General features: G+C 37.9%; 1 protein-coding gene across 7 annotated transcripts in view; it reads right to left on the reverse strand.

Annotated features, from left to right (window-relative positions):
* Nucleotides 1-25,885, reverse strand: part of PKHD1 (PKHD1 ciliary IPT domain containing fibrocystin/polyductin) — a 445,064-nt gene that overhangs the window by 24,338 nt on the left and 394,841 nt on the right. For 6 of the 7 annotated variants that reach the window (XM_048219586.2, XM_048219585.2, XM_044387168.3 and 3 more), the window contains 4 exons: nucleotides 21,373-22,387; nucleotides 11,309-11,444; nucleotides 10,271-10,358; nucleotides 2,163-2,270 (listed from right to left, as the gene is read on the reverse strand). In XM_048219586.2, the coding sequence (XP_048075543.1) occupies nucleotides 2,163-2,270; nucleotides 10,271-10,358; nucleotides 11,309-11,444; nucleotides 21,373-22,387 (1,347 nt within the window). Of the gene's footprint in view, nucleotides 1-2,162; nucleotides 2,271-10,270; nucleotides 10,359-11,308; nucleotides 11,445-21,372; nucleotides 22,388-25,885 lie in introns of those variants that run through there. The other variant, XR_008956175.1, reaches the window with a different exon arrangement.

Genomic DNA, 25,885 nt, shown 5'->3' on the forward strand with positions numbered 1-25,885 from the left:
AAGTCCTTTAAATAATCGGACAAATCTGGCACAAAATACCCAGCTCTGTAAGTGTTGCCCTTCAAAATCTATACACTTGGGAATCCCATGGTCCCGAACACTGAGCACATGTCTCCACGGATCTGTCCTTATGTAAAGGCACTTTCAGAGGTTTTAAAGGATATCTGCAAGATTAAAATTAATAATAATATACTTGACCTCAGAAGTCAAGTGCAGAAAAATTGTCCAGGACTTGGAATTAAGGGCAAGAGAGAGAGAGAGAGAGAGAGAGAGAGAATATATAGAGTATATATATATATATATATATATATACACACATATATATACATATATATATTATGTATATATATTTTGTATGTGTGTATATATATATATAATATAATATTAATTAGGCCTAGTTTTGTTAATTTGTAGCAGATTGGTAAACTGCAAATGATTTTTCTCCAGTACAGATGTGACTGGTATCTGTAGACGTGTAACCTCAAAGGTTACAGCTCTATTGCCCTGTATCCAATGTGGCAAACTTATTTCAGCTGGCTATGTGATTCCCATCTCTCAAATGCTCTTCTTTTTAATACTTATCTTTTAATTACGGTAATCTCAAATGCTCTTTAAACCAGCTTTGCCGTCTTCCTGGTACCCTCACTAGGGAGTTAAAGAACTTGTTGACAAATGCTCATTATATATTTTCCCAAGAGTTGCACTTTTTGTTTTTTGAGAAGTATACTATGACAGTTTGAATTCAAGTTTCATGAGGAGAACTAATATGTGGGCTTAATTAAACATTTTGTTGTCAGGCTTCAGATCTCTTACATCAAAACATGGGATTCCGCTGGCCATTTGCATGAACTAACTGGTTCAACGCCGGTAATGATTATTCGAGCATATTTTATAAAACTTTGCATTATCACACCCATGCATTAACTGCTTTCCACAGTTGCGTGGCTTTAGTATCAAACTAATTTTCTGCCCCAAATTAATAATTGATTATAAATATCTACGTTTTTAGTTCAAATGTGGTGTTAGCATTTTTAGATTTCTTTTAGATGCTCTCTTAGCTGAGGAATTTTTTTTTCTGGTAAATCACAATAATGAATGGGAGAGTTAAATCTCTTTTTCTTTTTCCAGTGGGTTATTCTGTGTTTCCATGAGAGTTCAGTATTTTAAAAAGAGGATGTCAAAGCTACTCTCTCAAAAAAAAAAAAAAACCCAAAAAAACAAAAAACTCCATTCTCACCACTCCTTGGTAGGAGGAGACTTGGCTTCATGGAGACCCTTCATGGAAATGGGAGAGGAGTATTTTGCATAGGTTCATTTGAAGTTTAATTAACATGTTATCTACTTCAAACTTATTGAGTAGTATTACCTTCTAATAAGGCAAAAATTGTCAAGAATGCTTCAGAAGGGGAGAAAACTTCAAGTTTTCATCAAGAAGAATTGGAACATAGAAGTAATTTACATACACCTTATACCTGTACTTCTAAAGTACCAGGATTTTTTTTTTTAAGATTTTATTTATTTATTTAACAGAGATAGAGACAGCCAGCGAGAGAGGGAACACAGGCAGGGGGAGTGGGAGAGGAAGAAGCAGGCTCCCAGTGGAGGAGCCTGACGTGGGGCTCGATCCCAGAACGTCGGGATCACGCCCTGAGCCGAAGGCAGATGCTTAACCGCTGTGCCACCCAGGCGCCCCTAAAGTACCAGGATTTTGAATGGGTATGGTTGTAATTTATGGAGTTGGGGGGAGGCAGTGGGTGAGGAGGGCAGAACTGAAAGATAAAATTTCATAATACTTAATATCCCATGACTCTCTTTCTTTTTTTCCATGACTCTCTTTCTTATCAATTAAAACGTTCTAATTAATATACAACCAAATGCCACCACATGTCAGAAAAAGAATAAATAATAATAAAAAACAGCATTCAAAGTAAATTTTACCAACTGGAAGAAAATGTACATTTGGATTCTCGCTTACCAGAATTCTCTGGAGGCTTAATTACCACACGTGTTCTTGCTTCTCATACCTTAATGATATAACCAAGTGATTTTTTTCCTCTAAACTATGATGACTTCTTATTCATGATAGGAGCTATTCCCATTATAAAGAAGAGGCTTTTTTTTTTTTTTTAAGAAACAGTAAAAGCACACTCTGCTGATATTACCTGGAGGGGAAGTGACAGTAAAAAGAAAGTGCCAATTTGACCCAGAGATCGAAACTGCCAAGTTGGAGAAGCTCACGTAACCATCTTGACTTTCTGCCTGAGTACACCCTACAAACAAACACGGAAACAAACGTAAACGTTAGTTACCTACTAAGAGCAGTTTCTTCAAGTCTTCTCTGTAAAGAGGCAATTGGGCACTAACGGGAAAACAAGATGTAATGAAACAGATTACCAAATCCATCAGGCTTTTCTTAGATAAATCTTGGAACCAAATAATCCAAGAAAGAATAATAATAATAATAGTAATTGAAAGTTTGTTATGCCGGACACTGTGTTTTATATACATCATTTTAAGTAAACTACACAACAGGCAATAGATAAGCTTATGAAAGGTGAGATTACTCAGTGTAGGGGTTACAGCCCCACAGCTGTCCGATTTCCAAGTTGGCATTCTTAACCACTACTATACATTAACTATTTCATTATTAAATGCATGTCAAGAAAGAAAGTCTATTATCTTATAGGTGGCCAGTTTCTAGGCTCTGCCTCTCTTTTACCCCAGGGATCTGTAGTTTATGTGGTGGCAGAGTTAGGCCAATAGAGCAGGACCACAGCGATACATCAAATCATGACTGATAAAGGCTACCCTGATTTAGCAACTTGGGTTGCCTAGGCTATGGTTTAATAAATAAATACACGAATAAAATGCAAAAAAAGAAAGTTTACATCTTCTTACAATAGGCCATCCGTTTTTAAAGTGAAAGAAGGCAACTTAACTCAGGATCCCATTCACAATGCCATTAATTCGTCTTCTGACTCCACTACCCTCACATTACTTTGCTAATTAACAGCTGCTACAGTTCACTCTGGAAATGTCACGATGATTGATATGATGGACAATGATTTGGGAGAGTGGTCTTAAAGTTTATAAATTGGTTTGAGATCTTTAAGGCTGAAAGGTATCATAAAGATATAATATGCTTAGTGTTACATTTTTCAATTCAATTGCTTAATCCTTTTTGTGGAAACATTGTCTTTCCTCATCAATTTCGCAGAGCTAACTAAAACTTCTTTTTCAAAAACATCTTTTCCTTCATCTCTTCAGCATCCCAAAATAAATAAAATGCCCAGAAAAAATGGAAATAAATAAGCCAAGACTCAAATAAATGATAGGCACCCAAGATAAATGCAGTTTATACTCTTTAAAACCTATATGCATCAAAATTATGGTCAATAAACTCTTGCAAACAATGAACTGCAGAGTACAGATGTTCAACATGAAATCGTTTGCTGCAGTTTTTCCTTTGACAAACGTCCTTATTGTTCCCATCTTTGGAGGAATACAAAGCAGCATTTAATCGAAATGTGTCCATCGAGCACAGTGAGTCTGGCTCGTAGAACAGCCGCCAAACTGCCTAATGGAAAGTGTTTTAGCTCCAAATGTGTTTGCTTTTGTGTTAAATACCAGCTTGCCTCAGAGATCTCTACAAAGATTCCCATATATATCTATGATATTCTCAGATTTGAAGCATATGTGCCCAAAAGCTGAGGCAGTTGCTGCCAAGTACAGTACCTTACTCCAGGGTTCATCATATCTCTGGAATGGTAATTGTAAAATATACAAATGCCATCGATAGGCTCCCTGATCAAGCTGGTTGGTATAAGTAATGTACTGGCTGGGGGCACTTGGGATGAGATGGGGTGCTGGGCTTGAAGCAAGACTGAAACTGACGACAAGACTTAGCAGAGAGTGCTAGCTGAATGTATTTCTGTGGGGCATGTGGTTTCCAAAACACCTTTCCGCCCCAATTCTCCCCCACAACTCTCCCTCTCACCCCTAGCTATATTAGCAAACTGGCATATCATTAATGTTGAGACTATTTTTTTAATATCAAGAACGTATTTTTTTCCTACAACTAGGATCTATAATTAAATAGGAAAAGGTCTATAGGAGCCTTAAATAATTATCTTCCAGTATATAAATTCACTTTTTTTGTTAATTGATTATAACCTCCTTTTTTACTGAGGGGGATCTACTGAGACAAGAATAGAAGGTTTAGACGAGACATACAGATATGGTTTGGTTGTTACTGTTTTTCTCCAGGAAGTACTTAGAATAAGCTAGGTCATCCATCCCAAATGGTTTTGGTTCTACTCTTCCTGTAGTTAAAGAGAAGTAGTTCATGATGGCTTCAAGTGATACTTTCATGCATATGAAAAACGGTGTTTTGGTGATGCGGGCATTCTAAAAACATAAAACTCCGCAAGATTTTTTTCCCTGCTTCATGACACACACCAAAATGTGTGCATAGAAACAACTTCAGCCCATTCCTCATACTTCCTCAGTGAATCTTCCAAGGAAGACAGTGGTGACCATACTAATCCAGATGAGTCAGCTGGCTGAGAGTGACATGGTTAATTTGAAACATGTTTTATTTGAAACAGCAAACAGTTTCATTCATTTTGCGTGGTCACAATATGATTCTACGCTAGTCGGTGATGGTATATTTGGAATAACTGAAGGAAAAATAATGAAGGATTGGGGGAGGGTGTCAGGACTGGGGCAAAGTAAAGCATAGAGTCTGAGTAAGGTATGGTCCGGAAGAAGGTATGGAGGATGGGTAAAACAGAGAGTGTGGGTAAAGTGGTGGGTATGGGTAACGTATGAAGAAGGGTGAGTTATGAAGTATGAGTAAGGTATGGAGTATGAGTAAGGTACAAAATATGGGTAAGGGTATGAAGTATGAGTAAGGTGAGGCATATAGGTAACTGAACTGTACGTGTAAAAAGGGCTATGACAGCAAGTTTATGTTGTATGTATTTTACCACAGTTTTTTAAAAAGGAATATGGACAAGGCATGGAGAATGACTAAGGATATGAAGTGTGGGTAAGACATGGAGTATGAATAATGTCCTAGATATGGGTAAGTTACAGAGTATGGGTAAAGGTATTGCCATGGAGTGAATGTTTGTGTCCCTTCAAAATCCAAATGAGGAAATTTAATCTCCAATGTGCTGGGATTTGGAAGTGGGGCCTTTATGGAGTGATTAGTTATGAGTATCCTTCTAAAAGAAACTCCAGAACGCTCTCTTGCCCCTTTTGCCCCCTTTTGTGATGACACAGTGAGAAAATGGCCATCTATGAATAATCAGGAAGCTTGCCTTCACTAGACGCCAAATTTGCCAGCACCTTGATCTTGGACTTCCCATTCTCACAGAACTGAGAGAAAGAAATTTCTCGTTTCTAAGCCACTCTGTCTATGGTGTTCTGTTATAGCAGCCGGAAAGGACAAAGGTAGTTATGGAGTGTGTGTAAGGTTTGGAGTATGGATAAGATATGGAATAGGGGTATAATATGGAATAGAGGATAGGGGTAGGTAAGCTTCAGTATCCAGGTGAGAGTAGTTGATGTACACATTACTAAAACATTAAAAAAGCCAAAAATTGATATTTTTGACACTGTTGTCTTAAGATCAGAAGGTAAGCGGATTACTGTTCTATCTTATGAATCTCCTACAAAAATGCCAGCAACAACCAAATGGCTTTGAAGAATGGACAGAATGACATCATCAAAACAGACAGTTTAAACTACTTCATAATACAGTCTTGAATGTTTAATTTTCACTGGCCAACCTTGGGTAGCTTTGCTTAATTATCTTACTTTCTTAATGATGTGGCTTGTTTCTGCAATCTTGCACATCCCCATCATTTTGGGCTGCCCTCTTTCCTTGGGATTTTAAACCTAAGGAGTTTCAGGCTTAACCATTTGGGTAAAGAAATGACCAAGAAGAGCAAAAATATGAGGCAGCAATTTGGGTGTTACTTTCACCAAAGTGAGTAAACTATACATTTTTGTGAGTGCAAGAATGGAAGACATTGAGTCTATGAGGTGAGTCTCAGAGAATAAGCAGCATTACCCGGGCCTCTAAAATTGGCTTGTATAAACAGAAAGTATACAGGGTGGGTGCTCAGGAGAGTAACAAGACTATGAAAGTTTAGGGAAGTCATTTTTGTGCCCAGGCTGAAAAGATTTAGTTTCTTGATAAGAAAGGAGACAGGGTAGGGAATTTATGGGCCAAAATAGTTGAAAGGCAACTCAAAAAGAGATAGTAGGGAAATTTATAGCTCTAATAAGAAAGGAAGAGAATGAGACAAGCCTGAAACAGTAAGGGTTTTGAAGCTATGAAATATTTAATCATGAAATGTCAATTGCCTGCTCAAGAACAATTTCAGAAGGACCAATTCTGTTTTCTGGAATTGACAAGGGGTAGCTTTACAGGAAAGCAAAATGTATACGCTAAATAAAACAGGGATATAAAAAAAATTCTGTGATTAATTCATTAAAAACTATGTTGAGTGATGATTCACTAACTTGGAAACTTTATCGTAAGAATTTTATATTTTGGGGAACCTGGATGACTCAGTCAGTTAAGCATCTGCCTTTGGTTCAGGTCATGATCCCAGGGTTCTGGGATCGAGCCCCACATCAGGCTCTCTGCTCCTCAGAGAGCCTGCTTCTCCCTCTCCCTCAATCTGCCACTCCCCCTGCTTGTGCTCCTTCTCTCTCTCTCTGTCAAATAAATAAATAAAATCTCAAAAAAAAAAAAAAAAGAATTTCATATCTTTCCTTTTTTTTTTTTTTTTTTTAAGACATGTAACAAAGAACGAAAGGACAATATCCTGAGGAGAGACAGGTGTTATATACCAGATGATAGTAATAGTTTAGGCCAAAAAATAAATGCAACTACCAGGAATAGCACGATTTAGTATTTCTACAATGGACTTATTCCTAAACATTTTGGCATTTCATATATTTTACAGAATCCATGTGAAGGAGCTTAGGCTCATAGCCAGGGTAGAGCAAGAAATAACGGTAAAGTCATGGCTTAGTCCTAGAAACCCGCTATTTGATAGATAGGCCGATATTTTGAACTGATGGATGAGTCATTTACAAGTTAGGGGAAAAAAAAAACATTGCAGACAACCCAAAACCAACAGAAATGTCCTAACCAATTCATGAGGTACATAAGAAATCTGATAAGCTGATTTTTTAAAAGAGTTATCAGTACACCTTTTACTTGGCTGCTAATTGTTGCCTGTGTGTTTGATGTCATATCTATGAAATCATTGCCAAGACCAATGTTAAGAAGCTTTCTTTTCTTCTAGGGGTTTTATACTTTCAGGTCTTATGTTTTAGATTTTGGTCCGTTTTGAGTTACTTTTTCTGTATGGTGTAAAATAATGCTCCAATTTTACTCTTTTTCATGTGGATATCCAGTTCCCCAACACTACTTGTTGAAGAGTTTATCCTTTTCCCCATTGTGTATTCTTGGCTCCCTTGTTGAATATCAGTTGGCCATATGTATGTGGGTTTATTTCCAGGCTCTCCATTCTGTTCAGTTGGTCTATACATTTATCTTCAGGTCAGTACCACACTGTTTTAATTTTTATGGGTTTGTAATATACTTTGAAACCACAAAGTGTGACGCTTTCAGTTTTGTTTTTCTTTTTCAAGAGTGCTTTGGCTATTCAGGATCTTTTGTGGTTGCATATAAATTTTAGAATTGTTTTCTCTATATCTGTAAGAAATGTTATTGGGATTTTGATAGAGATTACACTGAATCCGTAGATTGCTTTGGGTAGTATGGACATGTTAAGCAAAGTCAGAGAAGTAGGATTACATTAAACTAAAAAGCTTCTGTGCAGTGAAGCAAACACTCGACAGAGTTTGAAAAGGCAACTTACAGAATGGGAGAAAATGTTTGCAAGCTATGTATCTCATAAGGTGTTAATTTCTAAATTACGTAAGAAATTCCAATATATCAATAGCAAAAAAACAAAACAAAACAAAACCAAAAACAAACAAACAAAATGCCCCTGATAACCCGATTTTAAAAAATAGGCTAAAGACTCAAATAGACATTTCTCTCAAGAAGACCAGCAAATGGCCAACAACTGTAGTATATAAAAAGATACTCAACATCACTAATAATCAGGGAAATGCAAACCAAAGCTACAATGACATACAACCTCACACCTATTAGGATGGCTACTATAAAAAAAGGAAGGAAGGAAGGAAGGAAGGAAGGAAGGAAGGAAGGAAGGAAGGAAAGAAGGAAAGAGGGGAGGAAGGAAGAAAAGAAAGAAAGAAAGAAAGAAAGAAAGAAAGAAAGAAAGAAAGAAAGAAAGGAAGGAAGGAAAGAAGGAAAGAGGGGAGGAAGGAAGAAAAGAAAGAAAGAAAGAAAGAAAGAAAGAAAGGAAGGAAGGAAGGAAAGAAGGAAAGAGGGGAGGAAGGAAGAAAAGAAAGAAAGAAAGAAAGAAAGAAAGAAAGAAAGAAAGGAAAGAAGGAAAGAGGGGAGGAAGGAAGAAAAGAAAGAAAGAAAGAACGAACGAACGAACGAGCTGGTGAAGATGTGGAGAAACTGGAACTCTTTTTTTTTTTTTTAAAAGATTTTATTTATTTGACAGAGATAGAGACAGCCAGCGAGAGAGGGAACACAAGCAGGGGGAGTGGGAGAGGAAGAAGCAGGCTCATAGCGGAGGAGCCTGATGTGGGGCTCGATCCCAGAACGCCGGGATCACGCCCTGAGCCGAAGGCAGACGTTCAACCGCTGTGCCACCCAGGCACCCCAGAAACTGGAACTCTTATACGTTGTTGATTGAAATGCAAAATGGCGCAGCCACTATGAAAAACAGTATGGAGGTTCCTCACAAAAACAGAAACAGGATTACCATATGATCCAGCAAGCCCACTTCTGAGTATTTATCCAAAAGGACTGAAATCAAGATCTCAAAGAGGTATCCAAAGCCCCATGTTCATCGCAGTGTTTTCATACTAGTGAGGATATGGAAACAATCTAAATGTTCATCAAAAGATGAATGGATTTAAAAAATACAATACATGCATACAGCGGCAAACTATTCAGTCCTAAACGAAGAATATTCGGAAATAGGCAACAACATAGGTGGCTTACGGACATGATGCTAGGTGAAATAAGCCAGTCACAGAAGGACAAATACTACATGACTCCACCTATATGCAGTATCTAAAACAGTCAAACCCACAGAAGCAAAGAATAGAACGGTGTTTTTTTAACTTTTATATGAACAAGCTTCAGGGAAAGTAAATCAAGCCAGCAGTGGTACTAGGACTGAACAGGAAGGCAACAGAGGACAAGGAAAGGTGGAGAGGGGAACGTCAACCCTGAGGGCCTTCTCTGGACCAGGTGCTTTGCGTTTGCCATTGCATTTTTTCTTCATAACACTGAGAGTGCTTCTATTTCCCCATAGAAACCACATCATAGGGGCGCCTGGGTGGCTCAGTTGGTTAATCATCTGACTCTTGTTTTTGGCTCTGCTCATGATCTCAGGGTCCTAAGATTGAGCCTCATGTGGGCTCTGCACTCAGCCAGGAGTCGGCTTGGATTCTCTCTGTTTCTCTCCCTCTGCCCCTCCCCTCCCCTGCACTTGTGCTCTCTCTCTGTCTCTCTCAAATAAATAAATCTTAAAAAAATAAAAATAAAAATAAAAACCATATCACACCAGTGACTTGCTCCCTGGCTCCCTGGGCCGGTCCATGATACAGTACCAGAATAATTTGTCTTGGGGGACATGTCCTTTCTCTTACGTCATAGTGAGGATGTGATTATGACAAAAATGCCCCTTCATTATGCAAGGGGAGAAGAGGAGGTGGCTCCTTAAGTATTCACTGGCGGTCTAATCTTCCTTTTTACAGATGTGGCATTGTAGACTGGGGATAAAGGAGATTTCTTCCAGGTTACCCAAGATACTTAGTATTATTGACCTTGCTATGCTTTTTTTTTTTTTTTTTTTTTTTAGGATTTTAATTATTTATTTGACAGAGAGAGAGCACAAGTAGGGGGAGCAGCAGGCAGAGGGAGAAGGAGAAGTGGGCTCCTTACTGAGCAAGGGAGCCCAATGTGGGGCTCAATCCCAGGACCCTGGGACCATGACCTGAGCTGAAGGCAGATGCTTAATCAACTAAGCCACCCAAATGCCCCAGAATTCCTTACTATGAATTCTAATGGCTGCAAACATTTTCTTATAGATGTAGTAGTAACGGGTGTCAGAATGTCACAGGTACCGACCTTTCAGCGCTGAATCCGATGTCCCTTCCAGGGAAACAGAAATGGCCCAGGGCTCTGAGGGGGGCCCCAAGGACTCTACTCTCTGATTCTGGAAATAGAAAAAAAAAGAGGGGTGAGTTGGATTGAGAAGAGAATTTTGTGAAGTTTTCTAAACCAGAAAAGTTTTCAGACAGAATCTTTTATGAAACACAACTCAGTAGAGACAGGCGAAGGAAGGACCGTGATGAATATTTTCTTTCTTATGTTAAGAATATATCAAAATTAGCTTATCAAGAAAAGAGAATGGAGATTATTGCAGGAGAAGTTGGTGCAGGTCAGTGAAGAGGAGAAAGGCAAGCTAAATTTACAGAGGAGAAGAGTGGAATTACATGATGAAGATTAACAAGGAAGGCACGATTGAGAGAAAGCTGGACTCAGCTGAGTGGGTGCCAGATTACTTCAAAAAGGACAGGTTTCCAAGTGTGGACCTCAATCTCACAGGCTTCCTCCCCGTGCAAACAAGTCAGGGGTGAATTTTTACAGTAAAGAGTAGAAAGCAGATTTAACAACCATATTTCCCTTCCTTCCCCCCATGACTCAAGTAAATATAGAAGAGAGAAAATAGAATCAGAGGGCATGGACACTAAAATCAGAATTAAGCACAGACGCCTTTGTTGATGATTTACTTAACCACATATAAGAGAAATCATTTACAATAACATAAAACTGTAATGCAGATGTGATTGCAGACATTCTTTCATTAGCATATGAAATGACTTCTTTGGAAAGGCTAGATTTCCAGAAGATATGACAGACCTGCCTCAAGGATTTGCTTAGGGAGGAAAAGCATCAGGATTTTATTTTTACTCTTGATCAAATTCTGTGCACTCACAGATAGTGGAAGGAAGCCAGCTGTGAGATGGAAGGCAGACGACAAGGTCTGTAGAGGTTCTCAGGGCAGCCGACAGCACACAGGGGCCACCGGGTGAACGTGTGACATGTGCCGGATACGACACCCTCCCAGCTCTAAAGAGAGACTATTCCCCGTGAACCAGTTACCTGCTTATCCAGAAAAACGAGCTGTGGTTGTACTGTAAGTTCTTTTCCCACTTCTCCATCTGAAGGCTGGACCAGGACCGAGAGAGCATAGGGCCGAATATATACCAAGTTCCCAGTTTTAAAACTGCTTGTATTTCTGGCACATGTTGACAAACATAGAATACATCCATAAGGTTACAGATGTGATGGCAGGAACGATTTCTAAAATGCATTATTACCAGTGAAAATATTTGCATTTGCGTTGTTTCTAGAAACTTTGTAATGCAGTATATAGAAAATATGACCTTATAACCAAAGAATAATTGCTTATTTTTTGTTTGCTTAGCATTGTTAAAGGATGGACTGGGTGTGTGGGAGGGGTGGGAAAAAGCACAAATTATGAACATCGATTTTTATCACCATTCATTAATATCACCCCCAAGAATGCTGTGTCAGACTAAAATATTTAGAAGGTGCAGATATGTTCACGAGTCTGCTCGTAAACCAGCTCTCTCCCCAAAAGGCTCTGATTTGTGATGTTTTCCAATTTTTACGGTATAGACTTCAACGATGGCTGATTCCATGGTACCAAGATGATGTGAAAGGAATTGGAAAAGATGCCTGACAGCAAACTCCGGCAACAGCACTGTTTTACATAGAATAGCTCATGTAATCCTCACGACAACTCCCGTATTTACATTCTCCACAGTGTGCTTGCACTAAATAGGCTCAGTAACTGTGGAATTAATTGATTAATCTATTTTAATTGAATGAAGCCCTTAGGGAGAATAATAACTTAAAATTAATATATGCTGAGCACTTACTGTGTACCAGGTGCTATTCTAAGCTTTCCACATATAAACCCATTGAGTCTTGAAAATGACACTGTGATGTAGATACTTGTAGTTAAACTTGAAGAAACTGAGACCCCAAAGGGCTTAAGTAACTCGCCAAAGGTCTCACAAATGGTCAAGTGTATGATCAAGGTCTAGAGAAGTTAACCGATGAGCTATACTGTTTTTCACCGCTTTCAAGCACATTAATTGCTGATGTGACTTAGCAATAAAATACAATAAATATAAAATAAAACAAAATGGTTCTGCAGTTCACGATACCTTGAAACATCTTTTTCCAATAGCTTAGGTGTTTTTAAAAATGTTATTAAAAGAACATGAGAGATATCTGTTGTCCTATTAAGCCTATCGTATATTATACATCGCAGTCATGCAATAGATTTTTAGCAATTACATGGAGATAGAGAGACATCATATATCACATGTATGACCCTAGTATAGAGCATCCGTTGTTGACTTATTCTCAAAACAGCTTAGGTCAGTCCTAACAAGGCTAGGATTTAAAAAAAAAAAAAAAAAAAGAAAAAGAGAAAAAAGAAGTAGCCTACCCTGACTCAATTAAATGCTTGTAAGTCAACTACTTTATTCCCCAACTGTTTTTTTCCCCCTCTCATCTAAGGAGAAAAGGGTAAAATATTTATTTAACATGGAAGGTGTGTACCAGTCAAAGATGACAATTAGTCCTAAAAAGAGGAAGGAGTGGCAGAGCAAAGCAGTGGACCACAAACTATGAAGTTTCTGTAGGAAGCAGTTTCTCTCCCCCCGCCTCCCCGAGAAACCTGAGAAATGGAGACAGGATGGGAATATGGGGTCCTAAGAATCCCCTGTGGTCATCTGTCGGCTAAGGCCCTGACCTCTGTGCTAGAATCACTCACTGGGAATTCAACATACAGCAGCCTAATCATCATTTATTAGTTTGCTTAGCCTGAGTGGGCAAGGCTCCTTCTTCTTTTTTTTTTTTTTAAGGGGAACAATTTAAATCAGATTTTTAAAATCCATGCTATTAATTCTATCCTTCCATGGGGCCCAGGTTATTGGAAAATTCTAACATTGCTACCAGATCCTATTTTTCCCCTAACTCATTTCTGAAATGCTTCCTGATGTGGGATGGGGTGCAGGCTAGCAATGGGGTTAAGGAAGCCAAAAGACTCCAGTGGAGATCCTGACATAAGTACCTTGACATCTAGAGATGAAGAGATGGGAGCCAGCCGCCTGAAAGCCCACTGAAAGGCCCGTCCCTGACACACTTTAAAGTTTATTGTGAGCAAACATCTCTTATTAAATGTAAACAGCATCTCACTGGAGGTCAGAGACTTGCTGCTACAGCATATCCCAAGGTAATGCCACTTTAAGCTCCACATAAACTCTTAAGCAGTTTCTATCCTAAAACCTGACCGTAGGTGGTACAGTTTTTTACGATATGTTATAATAGTGCAATAAATCTGTTAGCTTAAAATCGAATCTCCGTGGCCTTTTAGAGAAATCATCATTAAATGCAGGGTCCTGTTAATGATGCCATCGAAGTGAAATTGTTTAATCTGCTAAGGGGGTGAAAGGTCACCAAATGAATTTTTTATAATACATCAACTTGACACGCAATAGGGAAAACTGTAATAGATAAAAGCAAAGGAAAAGGGCACTGTCTTCTTCTGATAGGTCAATAGCAGCCAAGAGAGTCACTCATCCACTTTCCTTTCACGATGGGGCTCCTTTTGCATTTAATATGGACACCCAATTAATACCTCAGCACCACAGACAACCTCATTTTAGGTGACTTATAGCAATTTCTCCCCCTTCCCTGAAATGAAAGTGATCACAATACATCATAGCATTGTGCGAATTAACGTTAATTGATTCAAGTTACCAAGCAATGATGGGCCACTTATATAATCTAGGCGTTATTGGGTGCTAGAAGGGATGGAGGGAAGATTAGATTCCAGTGTCCGTTGCTGTGACGACGGGAGTCACCTGACGCCTTGTTAGACAGTTGTAAGGTTCTATTGCTGGCCCCAGTGGGGTCGTCAGTAAACTGGAGTGATGTCCAAACATCATTATACGCTGCTCCGATATTAAAGCAAAGGGATTAGCAACTTATTGCAAGCAACCTGGATTTGTCATTGTGCTGTCGTTATCCAATTTCTAACTGCTAATGTGACTGTAGCCTGCAGGCAGAACGACCTACAGCCAAACTTTAAAAAATGGGGGAGGAAAGTTCCCTCCAATCCTCCCAGTTTTAACCACTATTTAACAGCTTCCAATACCCAGTCAGGTATGTGAAAGAATTTTCTTTTCCCTTTTAATGCTTAAGTACAAGCTTAAAAAGAAAAAAAATCAAGAGAATACAGTCATTTCCCAGTTCGGAGATCACCACTATTCACTCCAACTCTTGCTTTTCAATCTGCCAGATCCGAAACGCTTACTCTGTAGAGGAGAGGATTATTTCTATTCGCATGGCAAACCTAGCAGACAGAAATAAATCCCACTAAGGCTGGCTCTGGGCAAGACCTGTGGGGGTGGGCTGAAGGTAGGGGCATTAGAGATACTTCCTCGTTCCCTTTTCAACCTTCGTCTCCTCAAAGTTACTAAGTCAGGTTCCTATAAAAGTGCCCCACGTTTTGATTAAATGTTTCAGGTGTCCTGCATTTTCAGTCATTCCCGTTTTGACTAGGCTAGATAGGGCGGAATCTACATGAGCCATGAGGGGGCTTGAATTCCAAAGAAGGTTGCAAGATTTCCTGGAAGAAAAAAGTAAGCTTTCTAGTCAACTCAGTTTAACGAACACGGTAACCCTTCCATTATGGACAAACATTGTTCTAGGCACTGTGAGATGTGCAAAGATAAATAAAACACCATGACCTCTGTCCCTCAGGAACATAATGCTCCCCCCCATGTAGTTTGTAAGGCAAGAATGACTTTCCTGGCTATCTCTCAGAGTACACACATACCATTTTGTTTATATTTCCCAGCCCTTATGCTCCCTATTAGACTTAGCCAGTTGCCTTTAGCTGCTGTCAACTCCTAGGGAGAGAAGAGGGAAGAAATGTCTTGTGATCAGACAGTTTCCTTCCGGCACTACAACGAAGTACTTCCAAACCTGATACACTGTAAGTACCCAGTATACGTTACCGTAGTAACACTACGACAAAACAGTACTACCACGTACTTCCTCTGGTCTTCGGTCTTTACCTGCCTCTGGAAAGCCACTACCTATTTTGGCCTGGCTAACTTCAAGTGCTGGTATACTCCTCATTTGGTATGGTTACTGCTGTTCTCCAATACTTATTATTAAACTCTGTGGTTCTTTGAAATTATTCATTTTGAATTGAGACTTGAGTCACCCTAGGTGTAGGCTGCAGTGTGCCAGGAGCATATAAAGAGAGAGAATAGACATGGCACATCTTCCAACAAGTCAACTCAAAGGTTAAAACCTAAGTGTTTGGATGGAAACTCATTTAAAATAATATTTTGTAATAAATGTATCATGACTGTCTTATCTGGGATAATGGAAACTTTGAACACATTCTTTAAGATCACACACAAACTATTCAAAATGTCCTGTTTGCATTAGGGAGCCGTAGCAGTCATAGTGGGGCCAGGAAAACAAGATCCAAGGTTTACTTGATCGAAGAGATTTAATACAGGATATTGGTTACACAGGAGTATCAGAATAGCAGAGAAGCCAAACAGGTTACATTTCACTGTTTGCAACAAGTATTTAATGATCGTGACACTGTGCTTAGGCACTCTTGGGAATATAATAGTAAGTTGAAGTGTTGACCTAATAATTATTATAAAGATAAAAATATACTAAAGTTAATATAACTAAAGTTAATTTTATGAAAAACTAGACTAATGGTGAAGCAGGTTCATATCGAATTAATTTCTTTGTAATTATAGAATTAGATTTAATATAACATACTCTTTTAAATAGTTGTGCAAATGTTTGTTTTGCCTATCCATTAATTTTTAAATCTCTAGATTTTCATATGAGCCATATAATTTTTTGGACATAATAGCTGTTCAGTTAATGTTTGGGCAATAAAAGACATTGAAATGTAAGGTTTTATGAGTCCTTATTATATGTACCTACAACTTCACTATCCATACACAGAGATCTTAATTACTTGATTTTAAGGTAGCGTGGTTCAATTTTGGAGTTAGAACTACTTGCGAATGTTGAGTGGGGATCTGCTGGATGCAGATATGTCAGCCGTTGCAATGGATTACAGTTAACATCCTGTTTACAAGGAAAATAGCAGAAAAACATAACCTGCAGAAGTAGAATCAAGGATTTAGTGGTCTGGGGCCATTTAATGTAAGAACAATGGTCCCTAAGGGTATCACTGCAGATGTGAAATAAATGATAATTTTAATGATGACCATGAATCATCAATAAAAAATGTGAATGGTCTACATTATTTCCCATTTAATAAGGCTGGATAATATGTTTTTATTTTGTTTTGTTTTGTTTTAGTTTAAGAGATGAACGCTTTTTAAAATGTAGTGATAAAAGAAACAATTTTTAATTAAATAGAAAGCTTGCCGAGGCAGAGCATCTCATTTTCCCACAAAGCCAGATATAGGAAATACCATTATGACAATTTTGCCATTCACCTAACTTGACAAAGCAGTGAATTTGTATTATAGCAAAAAGAAGAAGTAGCACAGAAACATTCTTCAATGGCGGATCAGTGGTTTTGCCACGAAGGAGGAAAAAAACAAGCTGGCAGAAATCTCTTCCAGAACAAACATTCTGCCAGTCTTGGGAAGAATGTCCTCCCATGTTATCAGAAGATTCTGTTATTCTGGGGCGCCTGGGTGGCACAGCAGTTAAGCGTCTGCCTTCGGCTCAGGGCGTGATCCCGGCGTTATGGGATCGAGCCCCACATCAGGCTCCTCTGCTATGAGCCTGCTTCTTCCTCTCCCACTCCCCCTGCTTCTGTTCTCTCTCTCGCTGGCTGTCTCTATCTCTGTCAAATAAATAAATAAAATCTTAAAAAAAAAAAAAAAAGAAGATTCTGTTATTGTATACTCCCAACAGCTGTTTCCTAGAGAGCAGGTGCCTGGGGGTATGGAGAGGTTATACAAAAGAAGATGCTAGAGGAGACTGAGTGTCAATGGACTGCTAGTCTCACCAATGGTCTCAGCTAGTTCTCCTCTCTAGTCCAAGTCTGGTTGTAAGGTGCTATTTACACAGAGTAAGGGAACTTAAAAAGATACTAAGGTGATGGGCTCAAGAACACACAGAAACTCCTACAGTGTCTTGCTCACCCTCACTAGAACCGTTTTCATGCACGAGCTGAGGATCCTGGCAATGTCATTAACAGAGAACTTCATCTGAGATAGCATATTAGATTTTTATTGCTGCATAACAAATTACCACACACTTATTATGTTTGGGTTGTGGGTTAAGAGTCCAGACAGTCCTGGCTAGGTTTACTGCTGGAGCCTCTCAGGAAGAATCCACTTCTAAACTCATTCAGATTGTTGGTGGAATTTATTTCCTTGTGGCTGTAGAATGGAGGTCCATGTTTCCTCACTGGCTGTCAGCCAAGGTCCATTCTCTATGTATTCCACCTGCTTTTTTTTTTCCATGTGGTCCCTTCCATCTTAAAAACAGTGACACTTCAAGTCCTTCTCACACTTTGAATCTCTCTGTCTTTCTCTTCTGCCAGAGCAGGAGAAAGCTCTCTTCTTTTAAGGGCTCATGTTATTATTTGGGCCCACCTTGATAACCTTGGCTATTCTCTCTTTGGGTCAACCGTGCCACATGACATACTGTATTTAATGAAGTGCTATCTGACCATATGCATAGATTCCTGGGATTAGGGCAGCACATCTTTGGGAGGCCATTTAAGAAATTTTGCCAGGCACAAATAGCTTTGGCATTTCAATATTTAAACGTCCATAAAAGATACAGATATATTTAATTTATTTAAAGGTCTTTAAAAGAAAATTGTTTGTAATGAAGCAGGGGAAAGGGAGAGAGAAGAGGAGAAAGGAAGGAAAAAAATTTAAGAGAGCAAAAATCAAGTATTTACTGAAAGAAAGGTAAGCAATATTAAATGTTTCCTGCCAGGATTCCAGATAAAAGACAATAGACAAATAAGACTCCTGTGGAGAATGCCCAATGTAAAAAGGGCAGATTGACCTTATGTTTATTTCTGTGTCCCCTACTCCACTGAAATTACTTAAAAGAATAAAAATGAATAAAAATGGTGTAAAACATTTGGCGTAAATGGTGTAAACTAAAAGGCAGGGAAGGAGAGAAATATTGACAACAGAGGTCAATGAAGTTTTGGAAGATGGAAAACAGGTTCATGGAATTGACTTTGCCTAGCAGACAGAATTTAAATTCAGATGTCTCTAGAAGAGGTCAAAGACCAGGAGAGGCCAATTCACTGTGTATTATTTAATTAAAAAGTAGAGAGAATTCCATTTTTACCCCCTAAAAAAGAAGTTACTAGCTTTTTGAAAGCTGGTAGTACTCCCCTTGAAAAGTAACTGCCCAATATGGCCTCAGTTTGTTGAAATGCATGCAAACCCATTATATTAGCACGAGTGAACCTCTCAGGAACATCCTTGGTGTTTTTCACTGAAAGGCCTTCCTCCCTGGGCTGATCCTGCTGTGTCAAGGTCAGTTCATTAGCTTGTCAATGGCTCTCCAGTGAGTTCAATGGAAGTCCCAACTGACACTGATCAAAGCTGAAAGAAACAAGGCTGGCCCGAGGCCTGCACCAGGCTCCAGGGTTGTGTAGCATATTGTGCAATTCTTTGGACCATGAGAAACCTTGCTAATTTTCATTCAATCCCTTAGGACAAGGCATTTCTCATTCTGCAGGGATTTATTCAGATATACTTAAGCAGCAGTTTTTCCTTATCTTCAGAAGATTGCTTTTTGCCTGATGATGGAAATCTCTCTTAAAATACTAGAGGGACAGAGAGAGATGGGGGAATAGAACACATCCCAACAGAAAAATCGATGCTATAATATACATGTTCGGCAGCTTCTTATTAAATCAGAAATATCTGAGTCAAAAGTGAAAACACAAGGGCTATGATGGATGGTGGGCCATAAAGGTGATCTCTTCTCTAAAGCTGTCTTGCCTCTTCATAACGGAATGACATCCCCCACAGATATGTGTGTACCTAACCTGGTGTTGGATCCGCTCTCCTTGCTGGGCTTCCTCTGTTATACCTCTATTGTTCTACTCTTTGACTTTTCTTTCCTTCTACTTAAAGGCTAAATATTCACGGAGTCTCTTTTTATACATAACACAAAAATCAATATTTGGGAATGATGACCTATTAGAAAAGCTCAGTACTGTAAAATCTAAATAAAATTTAGCAATGGATGGGCCCTTTTTCTCTCTATAGTCAGCCATACATATAATATATTTATAAGAACTCAGTGTGATTTAAATGAAATTGGGCTAAAGGAAAAAGATATTTAAATACAAGTGAAGGTGCATTGGCATCGTTTTTTTTTCAGGTTCTCGATTCTTATGTTACCATGCATTATAGCATAACGATAAAACATGGTACAGTTTGGTGGTCGGTAAAAATATCCAAGATTTAATAGTTTCTGAGCAATCATGGAACTACGAATACTTTTTAATTCTAAGATAGCAATTCCTAAAGGCCTTCAAATCAACAAGAATTTAGGGGAAAAAAACTGCTTGAGTTTTCTTCTCGTATCTCCCATACGTATTAATGTACTGTTGGGAAAAGGAACACCTATCTACATTGTAATTCAGGTAAAATAGGATACAAAAACACTAGGTAAGCTTTCATTTGGATATATTGCTCTGCATTTAAGAAGGCAATCAATGTATCAGTTAAATATGCCTAACAATGTGAAGGTGTCTCTTTTTGTTTTTACTCTTATTTTATAGCAAATCCCATATCCATTGAAGATGATACATGGAAGTAACTGATATCCATTAAATATCAATAGTTTATTTATTAGTACTACCACAAATAAGATGAAAAAGCAAGTTGTAGGTGGCAGGAGTATCCCTGTTGCCAACTATGTTTATGGCACAGAACTGAGTAAGATCTGTAACATCCTTTGTGCTATGTTATTCTGACTGTAAACGCTTATATTTTGGAATCCTTGAACAGATTTCTGTTCAATAGACATTTCAGAATTAAATTTACCTGAATGTTTTTCTGAGCTTAGTAAATGCAGAAGCATGAGAAGTACACAATAAGGGAAGGCAAGGGTAGATTACTCTCAATTTTATGGATTGTGTTAGCCAAGGGATAAATTGACCAGCCCAAGTTCATCTAAGGTTCTCTCATAAGGTCCAGACTGTAAGCCCCAAGCTTCAATTTTTAGCAGATGCAAAAGAACCAAAAATGATAGCCTAGACTGAGAGACAAGATGAACTTGTTCTAATGCTTAAGAAACATATATAAAACCAACCATCTCACAAATGAACACTGCTGGTTATAGAGGGCTAAAGGTGGGCAACATGGATACATTCCTTATAAATTGTAACCTCTACTGGAAAATAAGATCAAACCCATGCACATTTTCAGTTGATACTGGATCCCTGAAATAAGTAAAATTACTTAGATTCTGAGATATATTATTCAATGAGATTTTAGAACATTCATATTCTTTTATATTATTTTGATGTTACTGTTTTTTCATCCTCTTCAGGGCTTTATAATCGTAGGCTAAATAAAACCCAATCAGTCATCGCATTACCCTAGTAAATTCCTAGTCATCCCTCCAAAATTTTCCTAAACATAAGTCCCTTCCCCAGTCCCTGTAGGAAGAATTATTATCATCCTCCACAGTACTCAACTTTTAGCTTGCAGCTTGTTGGAATTGTGAAACGTAGTGTTTCTGACCCTTAAGGCAAAGATCATAGCTGTTTCACTTTAGTAAAGCCTGCTACTTAAATTTATTACATGAATAAAAGAATGAACAAATGAACTGAAAACAAACTGCTTTGGAAAAACTTCTTCCTACATGTTTTTCACTTTAAGGTACCAAAATATAACATCTTCAACCACCCAAAATATAGAATAGTCATGAAGACTATAGATTTAATAAAAAGTTTTTAAATTAATAATTTAAGTCTATAAGCGACTCTCTAAGGTTTTATTCTTATCTTAAGCAACAAACAGGTTATGTGATTCAGTGGAAGTTGACTGACATTTGCAATATGCACCGAAGAAATCAGCCCTTGTTTAGATGTTATTATAATTAGTACTCACCCATAGTCAGTGACTCCCTTTGACTGAGTTACCAGTAAGGCCCCAATAGTCATATTCAGAACATTCTCTAGTACTCCAGTCTGTTGAGCAGTGATAATCTGGTGAGCCAAATTCTGTAATTTATTACTTGATAAATATGAAATCTGTCCAGTGCTCCTTATAGTTGCAGGATCACCAATTTCAATGACTATCACTTTTGAGATAGTTTCCATAGTGGGTGGTGGTGGGACCCTATATGAGCTCATTTCCATCATGAGAGGTCTACGTTGACCAACTCTGTAATGACTGGCACAATTCACAATTGGGCAATTGCGCTTTCTCTTTGCTTTATTGTCAGCAATGGCCTTTAAGGTTTCTTCATTGCCAGGCATCTCATGAATAAATCTGATTTGGTCTTGGCTAACTTGCAAGAAGTCAGTTAGTCTTTCGAGGATGATGATTTCCCAGCCTTTTTCTAGGACTGAAAACATCACAGTGAGGGCCAAATGAATGGAGACCCCTGAGCGTATTTCAATGGGCTCCTGTCCTTGTAGGACAACATACAGGAGGTTATCCAAGATGCTGAAATAGTTAGAGCCAATAGATTCATGCAGCAGTGAAGAAGTCGACTGAACCAGAATGGGTGGAATGAAACTTTCCCCTACGAAAACATGGGGGCTCTGGAGTTCATGGTAGAATATAGCCAAGAGAAGCTTAGAGGTACTTTTGTTCCCCAATAGAAAAAAACGTAACACTTGGGGAGGCTGATCCACAAAGCAGACCGTGGTGATTTCTCCGGTGGGTAAAATGGAATAGAAAGTAGATACAGACCCTGAAGTAGAACAGGGAGTATTGGCATTTACACTGCTAAAGGTGTCAACAAAACCACGAGTAACAGATACAACTGGATATAACTTCCTCATTGCAAAAGTGGCATCAGCATTGTCAAGAATTAAGATCACTTGGTCAGTCTGTTTGCAGATGTAGCCTTGTATCAGGACTCGGTATGTGCATTTCTGTTCTTCTCTAAATGTACCTATAAAATAAAAGAAGGTAAGTGATATATAAACCACAATCTCTCAAAGATTATTTGCAATCCATCATTCTTATTATCATCTGTAACCTTATGAAACATTTATTGAACTTTTAAATGTGCTAGATACTGAGTATGCAAAGAAGTCTGGGTAAAATATGAAAAGATACATATATTAAATAACAGCTATTAATAACATAAATGTACATGTTGCATAATATGTATTATTTAAAGGTAATAATGGACATAATAGCTAAGTTAAAAAAGATTTGAATAAGTCAAATAATTAAGGAAAAGGAATAATCACTAAGGCCTCCATAGCGGAAAAAGGATAGGGGAGAAAGAGGTAATAATATTAGAGTCAATGAAAAGGGAGGTAGATTGAGGGGGCTGGAATGGAGAATTTATGGAGGTGTATTAAAATTGAAGAGGTATACTGTGAAAGGTTGTGAAAGAGTTTGGATGTCAGACTATACAATTTTCTCATTCTCTCTTTTCTCTAAACATGAAGAGTAAAAAATATATATATATAAGAAGGAGAAAAGAAGAAAGTAGTAATTTGGGGAGTATTGCTATTAAATAGAGCCCAAGTTGAGGATGACTGGGGCTAATCAAGAGTTTAAGAAACAGCATTACCCATTATTCCTACCATTCCTAATCCTCCTGTCTACGAACTGTAAGTAGTTCTTGTTCTGAATCCACAGGGATATTTTAACTACGAACATACAGAATTCCACTGATTTAAAGTTGATATTCACAAAAGTATCTTGTATCATTTTCAAGATATTTTAATTTGCCTTTAAGTGCAAGGTCATCAAATTAGCCTCAGGATTAGAACCAAAAAAGAAAATTACTACATTTGGACATGATCTAGCCTTCTCCTATATCCTTCCTCCCATATGATGTGCTTAGAAATCTGTGCCAACGCTGTCTATGACATCAATAAATTTAATTACCAAAATGTTGCTTCGGGAGTAGGCCACATGGTTTACTTGTGCCTCAACAATAATAACAACAATAGCCAAAATTATGAGGGAAATTATAAAATATTTCAAACCGAATAATAATGAAATTCTAGCATGTCAAAATTTGTTAGATTCAGTGAAAACAGTGCTTTGAAGGAAAGTTATAATTTTAAGTGCTTATATTACAAAAGAATAATTGTCTAAAAGTAATAATTTAAGGTTCTGCCTTACAAATTTAAAACAAGCAAAGCAAATCCAGAGTAAATAGAAAAAAGGAAATAATAAATATAACAGCAGAAATCCATGAAATAGAAAAGAGATAAACAAAGAAACAAAAATAGAGAAAGTGAACAAAGCTAAAATTTGATTCTTGGAAAATATCAACAAATTGTTTAACCCCTTCACTAGACTGATCAAGATAAAAAGAGCACAAATCGCCAGTTTCGGGGATGAAAGGATTATTACTACAGATCCTACAGACAAAGATTAAGAGACTACTACAAACAAACCTCATGCTAACAAATTCATCAACGTAGATGAAATAGACAAATAGAAAACAGACACAAGATAAAACAGAAAATTCAAATTGTTCTAACTCTCTTAAAGTGATAGCATCACTAAATTGAATACTAAGTTATTAATTTAAATAGAGATTTAATTATCAAACATAAAAGAAGGGTTATTCTTACATAACATGCTTTCTCCCTATGGTCATATAATATGGAAACACTAATGTTAAATCAAGAATTGTTTTCAGAAGCATGGAACTAGTATGAAGGGAATTAATTCCATGATCTTAAAAGACATGTGCTCTAAGATTCTGACACAACAGTCTCTACCACAGATATATTCTTTTGAAATGAGATAGTTAGGTAGCCTTCTCTCATAAAAAACAAACAAACAAACAAACAAAAAACCCTGACTCACACTACTTCCCCTTTTCTAAACTTTACCTCTCACTCTCCTTCTTTTAACACATTTTTTTTCCAGCCATGTTGATGTCATGTTGATTAATTGTTCACATTCCATCCAGTTTTATAGATTTCTGACTTTGTTTCTCCTGCTTCTGATTCAGGAGATACAACATCTTTTAAAGTGATCTCTACAGACTGCTAAATTTTTGGAACTGTCTCTAAATAAAATACTCACTCTCAGTTGATATGCTTCTCATCACTCTGCTACTAACTGTATACAGTTTGATAAATCATGTGGAATTTGTTGGTATTGTTGCCCTTAAGTGGTTATTTTTTAAGGCCAGGGATCATATCTCCTATTTAAACTACCACAGGGCTTAACACCCAACCTCAAACACAATAAATGCTTCTTAATATGTATTAGTTGATTGATGTGTAGTGTCCTTTTCAAAACTCTTATTTTTAAAATAATTTTTGAAAGATTTTATTTATTTATTTGACAGAGAGAAAGAGTGAGCACACAAGCAGGGAGAGTCGCAGAGGAAGAGGGAGAAGCAGGCTCCCCAACATGGGGCTCAGTCCCAGGACCCTGGAATCATGACTGGAGCTGAAGGCAGACGCTTAACCAACTGAGCCACCCAGGCACCCCTAAAATAATTTTTATCTATTCTTGCCAGGTATCTAGTTATAAGATTATTATCCTATAGCTTGAATACATTTTAAACCAATTTATGACAACAATAACAGAATATACTACAAAACCTTATGAGATTTGTTCCCTGAATTGACTCTAATATATGATAATGTTCAATATTTGGTGAAATCCATCTATTTCACATGAAACCAGAAGATTGAAATTATGGATGATTATATCTATATGAATTTTTTTATGTTCCTGAATCACATAACTGATTTGTCTGATTCTGTTGTGACAAAGCATTGTTTTCTTGACTAATTCATTAAATAAATACACATGTAGAAACATGAGTTTTTATTTATTTCTATTCTTGATGGCAGGTGCCTTCCAAGGCTAAAATAACAAAATGGATGATTTATAGTGTGACTCAAATTCTTTTAGAGTAACATGGCATAGGAGCTAAACTAGTAGGATGCACACCTTCAAAGGAGTCGGGTATAGAATTCTTTTCATCAATTCATTTATTCTTATATGTGACTCCCGGAAGCTAGTCCACCAAGAAAGCTGGATCCCCAAGCCATCTCTACCTGCAGGATCCAAAGCTCCCTAATCCCTTATTTATTTATTTTTAAAGATTTTATTTATTTATTTGACAGAGAACGCACAAGCAGGGGCGGGGGGCAGAGGGAGAGAGAGAAGCAGGCTCCCCGCTGAGCAGGGAGCCCTACACAGTGCTCGATCCCAGGACCCTAAGCCAAAGGCAGACACTTAACCCACTGAGCCACCCAGGTGCCCCCCTATTCCCTTATATAGCAGTGACAATGGATGGGGCAGAATATGACTAACAAACAATGTTGGAGGCGGGATCCTAAGAGGAAGAATAGAATGAGGGAGAAAAGAAGGGTTTGTATAAGAAAGGGTCAGAGAGAATTTGAATGTGCAAGTTCAAGAAAGCACAACTTGTGTCTGTGCTGCAAAGCATGTG

The sequence above is a fragment of the Ursus arctos genome, unplaced genomic scaffold (genome assembly GCF_023065955.2).
Source record: "Ursus arctos isolate Adak ecotype North America unplaced genomic scaffold, UrsArc2.0 scaffold_29, whole genome shotgun sequence".
In the NCBI taxonomy this organism is placed as follows: domain Eukaryota; kingdom Metazoa; phylum Chordata; class Mammalia; order Carnivora; family Ursidae; genus Ursus; species Ursus arctos.